Here is a 4,996-nt window from a genome sequence, read left to right as displayed (position 1 = left end):
CAGGGACTTGAACCACGGTCACCCATGTGGGAGTCTAGCCCCTTAACCACCATGCCATCTGCTGGCCCATGGCTGGGTGTTTTTTAATGGGGTCCATGGAGACCTAGAGGCCTCCACAGAGTTCAGGGGCTGCTCACTGGGGTGACAGCAGAATGGACAGGGTGCCAGCCCCCACCGCACTCCACTCAGTAGCTCCATCCGATCCATTTTGCATACTGCACTTCAGCAGATGAGACCATCCAGGGGACGGGTCTCAATACTGAGATCACGTTTGAAGACCATGCTCCAGAGGACAGGCACCATACCAGCTGGCTCTCTCTCCCTGCATGCCTGAGACACCTGATCAGGGCTGGCCTTGTGGTCACCAAGTAGGGGACATTTCTGCCGCCACCCCCAGACCTGAGAGCAAGCCACACAGGAACTGGAGAGAAGACGGGCCACTGGGTAGGTCTGAAGCCTATTCTACCACTTACCAGCTGCGTGACTGCCAGTAAGCCACCCCTGTCCGGGGCCTCTGTTTCCTCATCTGCTAGCTTGGCCCACCTTCCCTGGTATGTAAGGTTATGATGGGAGCCAGATGGGAGTCTGTGGGGACACTGTCCTAGGACCCTGGGCCACCGGTAAATGTTTGCTGAATGAAAAGCTTAGTAGTGACGTTGTGAGGCAATGAGCCACCCAGGTCTTAGGGAGATCACAGACAGCAGCCACTTCTCTGTGCCCACGCACAGGAGGCTGGGTCGCGAAGCAACACTCTGTCTTGGGACAGCTCTTGGGCCATGTCCAAGAGGAAGTCAGATAGGCTGAGGTTCCTCTGAGGGTGACTGATGGCTTCTCTTGGTACTCTGGGCTCCGCTCTGTCCAGCCCTCCTGCATTCTCTCCAGGTCCCTTGCCCCGGTTTAGAGGAGTGGATGCTTCAGGGGTGGGTGTAGTCCTCTGACCAAAGTGTTTTCTCTCCTGTGGGCAAAGCTTCTGCCCTTGTAGCCCTCCAGAGTCAGGGAGCTCTGGGCCTCCCGCCCATCCCCTCCGTACCGTCTAGAAGTCCAAAGGCCCATCCAATCTGCGCAAATGAATAACCTCAGAGCAGGGGAGCTCTGAATGTGTCAGGTTCTCGGGCATGTGCTAGGGTCACCTGCAGGCCCTGCAGAGAGCCCTCCAGGGCATGAGGCAAAAGGACACTCCCAAGGTGCATCCGCGGGCCACACCTTTTGTTGGCTGCACCCGGAGGGGCACCCGGAGGGAGGCAGCCAAGAATGGCCCTGGGTTTGGTGCTGGGAAAGGCCGAAGGACTTGGAGGGAAACCCGGACGTGCCCTGACCTTCCTACATCTTCCAGCCTCCCTGCCCTTGCCGGGCGTAGGCTCTGAGGAAAGCTCACTGCAGACTGTCCACCCTCCTTTTCCCTGAACAAGGGAGGTCCTTGGAAACCTACCTTTGTTCCATCGTGGGCCTTTCCTGGAGAGAGCCCCGGATCCCCTTTCTGTCCCTGAAATAAAAACAATTCCACTTTGGCCACCGAATCATCCAGAGAGAATGTCTCCCCACAAGCTCTTCTAGAAGCTCTGTTCCCCCGCTTAGCCTTCCCATCCATCCCCTCACTTACACACCTCCTAGGGGCCTCCTCCAATTCCATTACTCCCCTGCTCTAACACCTTCCGTGGCTCCCCACGGACTGCAAGATGACAAAGTCCAAACTCCTCCTTTTGGGGTCCCAAGTCTTTCATAATCTGGCTCCAACTGTTCTGTCTGAACTTCATTGCCCTTGTACCAGCCAGTCAAATCCATGGGGAGGATCCTGCCGCCCACACTCTCCTGATGCCAGGCCCATGTTCAGGCAGTCACTCCCGCCTAGAAAACCAGTCCCAGTCATCATTAGCCAAACCATAAACACTCCTCACAACGCAGCAAAAGCACCCTCCCCCCACCAGGCAGTGACAGGTTTGCCTCTGTGTATTGCTAGGACGTCTCCTGGCTTGTGCCCTGGGGCTCGGAGATTCTGAGAGATACATGTGAAGGGACTTCGATTCTTCCTGATTTTCCAGAATGCTGACATTCACCTCAGTGTTCACTAAGATCTGCGCGCAACCCTCCATGTTTGCGACACCCCTCACCTCATTAGATTCCCACAACAGCCTGACTGAGTGCACAAGGAAAGTGTTATGACCCCCAGAATACCTCAGGGAAACTGAGGTTCAGAGAAGGAAAGACTGTGGCCTGGAAACGAGGCAGAGCTAAGACCTGAACCCCGAGTCTGTGACTCCCAGACCTGTGTTCTTGGATATCCTAGGACCTAATATGTTAGAAAAGGCAGTAAAGCAGGGTGAAATGGACAAGCAGTGGGTCCCCAGTCGGAGGCAAGCACCTCTAGGAAGGTGCTTTTTGGAGGGTCCCTGTCACAAAGATCCCAGGACAGGGCCCAGGACAGGGCCCAGGACAGGGCCCACAGAGTTCATAGGCTGTATCTCACAAGCTCAGAAGAGTGTTCTTGGCCACCGCCCCTCTCCTGGAGCCAACGCGGGTTACCTTACTCAGGAACGGAGCCTTTTCTGTGGCCTCCTGGTTAAGGGAGTCAGATCTCACATGGCAGATCAGGAGTCAAATTCCAACCCTGGAGGCTTAAAAGGCACACGAGGCACGTGTGTGCGTCCTAGATCCCAACAGGGTGGAGAAATGGAGAAGGGACTGCAGCACGGCCATGCCCCATTGGAGCTGCTCTCTCCCTTGTTCCCTCTCTCTGTCTCATTGTCCCTCTCTGGAGAGTGCATGCGCCCTCTGGCAATTAAAATCAAAAGTCTACTGAGGAATGAACACAGGGAATACCATGCTGGGGCCTGAGGGAAAGCTGGTCTGCCCTGGTGTTACCGTCTAAGAGCTCCTCGTCCGTGTGCCCACCCCATTTCACTCTGACCTCTCCCTGCCTCGGAAGCCCTGGTGTGACGCTCTAGAGCAGCTGCAGACCCACAGTGGGCTCTCGGGCCCGTCACTTCACTTCTCTGAACTCCACTTCCTCTCCTCTGAAACGGAGGCTACACGGTACACACACATGCGCATGTGCACAAATGCATACACACACGACACATACACACACACACGTACATGCCAACTCCCCAAGTTCTAGGCAAGGACCCAGCAGGATAATGGCCATGACACATGGGAGGGGTGGTCTGGCCCAGTTTAATAAACTCCCATTTGGTTCTGGTCTTCCCCAGAACTCAGACCTTGCAAATCCTGCTTCAGTCATTTTGCTCTAGAAACCGCCGCATTCCAAATTAGAGAGGGCGGGGAACGACCGCTCGCTGCCCACCTACCCTGTGCAAGTTCTGAACTAGGCCCGCTCTGAACACCATTTCCTGTGGTCTTCACGACACCTGCTCGTCCCAGAAATGGACAAAGGCTAGGCTTCTGAGAAACCAAGTCACAGCCTGGCTGACCGGCAGGTAGGAGGCAGAGGCTGACCAAGATCCCAGGCTGTGACATCACAGTCTCCTTTGCAAAGGGAATCTGGAAGCTTCTCCTACACTCCTACGCTCCTGCACTCCCTCCCACGCCCTGGCAGCTCTAGGTAAATGTGAGGCCCCCAGGCCCCCAACTCTGTCTACCTGGACCCTTTCAGTGTTTTGCAGAACCCCACCTCTGAGATCACTTTGCACAGCAACCGTCCTCCAGGACACCCTCCCACCCCCATGGTTCCAAAGCCCAGCTCAATGCCTTTTATGTCCACTGTGCAAGGCCAGGCCCAAGGCTACTGAGGATTCCAGCAGCCAAAAAAGGACAACAGCTTCTCTTCTCCCACCCTTGCCCCGCCCCTACCCTTGCCCACCTCAGTCTGCAGCTGATAGAGGAGCTGGGCTTGAAAGGCTTTTAGGGATGGGGCATCCTGACTCCTAGTCTGTCATTTACAGAAAGGAGAAACTGAGACTTGCTCCCTTGCCTGGGGTCCTTACCTGGGGCAAGTTAGCTATTTATGGATCCCTCCCTGCCTTCTCTGAAGCCAGCAAGCACAACGTTGAGTACAAGCTATTTATTGAACGCCTACTATGAGCCAAGTCTCCTGATGAATACAGGAAATAATACCATGTTGGAGGGTAAGACACCTGGGGAAGTCTTAAGAGAAGACACCAGCTCACTAATGATAGAAGCACTAGCATTTATCATTGCACATCTAAGTCCTGGACACTATTAACTCATTCACTTCTCCAAATCTATGAAGTAGCCACTATTGCCATCCCCACTTACAGAAGACAAAACTAAGGCACAGCAAAGATAAGTCACTTGGCCAGAGTCATACAATGAGTAAGTGGGATTTAGATTGGGCGATCTCGGGCCAGCCGGTGGTGTGGTGGTCATGTCACTGGACTCCCATATAGCTGACCACAGGTCGAGTCCCGGCCTCGGGGACTTGAAACTCAAGCCGGTTGTGTGTGCATACATGTCCAAGATCCTGGGAGAAGAATGGAGGAGAAGGGATTACCATGAGGTCATCCCCCGGGGGGGGGGGTGATTTCTCACTTTCCCTGTCACTGTCTATGTCTCTTTGTCCCTGGTGAGCACATGTGCCCTAATGCAAAAAAAAACAAAAAACAAACAAAAAAAAACCTTAAACAAAACAAAAAAGATTCAGGCGATCTGACTTCAGAGTCAAAACTCTTTACATCTGAATACACTGCAGATGAAAAAGTACAGTCCAATGAGAAGGAAGGAAGTTGGGGAGAACTTCACCCACCCAGACCAAGAGTAAGTCTGAAGGGAGTTACAGCTAAGCCGAGGCTGCTGGAAAATCAGGGGGTGGGGACAAATGAAGCTACAATTCAAAGGATGCTCAAGGTACCCCTGAGCAGATGAACACAGGACTTTGGGGATGAAGAGGACTATGTATCTTCCCCTCTGGATTCCTGAAACATTCCTCAATGAGAGATATAAGGCATATATAAAGTGTTGGCTTTTTTAAAAAATTATTTATTTCACTTCATTTCTTTACTTATTTTAATTTGACCAGACA

The 4,996-nt window shown here is 53.3% G+C and overlaps 1 protein-coding gene across 1 annotated transcript in view; it reads right to left on the bottom strand.

Annotated features, from left to right (window-relative positions):
• Positions 1 to 4,996, bottom strand: part of COL27A1 (collagen type XXVII alpha 1 chain) — a 191,819-nt gene that overhangs the window by 132,010 nt on the left and 54,813 nt on the right. The window contains exon 10 of the mRNA XM_027769364.1: positions 1,430 to 1,483. Coding sequence (XP_027625165.1) covers positions 1,430 to 1,483 — 54 coding nt within the window. The remainder of the gene's footprint in view (positions 1 to 1,429; positions 1,484 to 4,996) is intronic.

This window comes from Tupaia chinensis, unplaced genomic scaffold (genome assembly GCF_000334495.1).
Source record: "Tupaia chinensis unplaced genomic scaffold, TupChi_1.0 Scaffold000081_1, whole genome shotgun sequence".
Classification (NCBI taxonomy): domain Eukaryota; kingdom Metazoa; phylum Chordata; class Mammalia; order Scandentia; family Tupaiidae; genus Tupaia; species Tupaia belangeri.
This window is presented reverse-complemented; position numbering and strand designations above follow the sequence as displayed.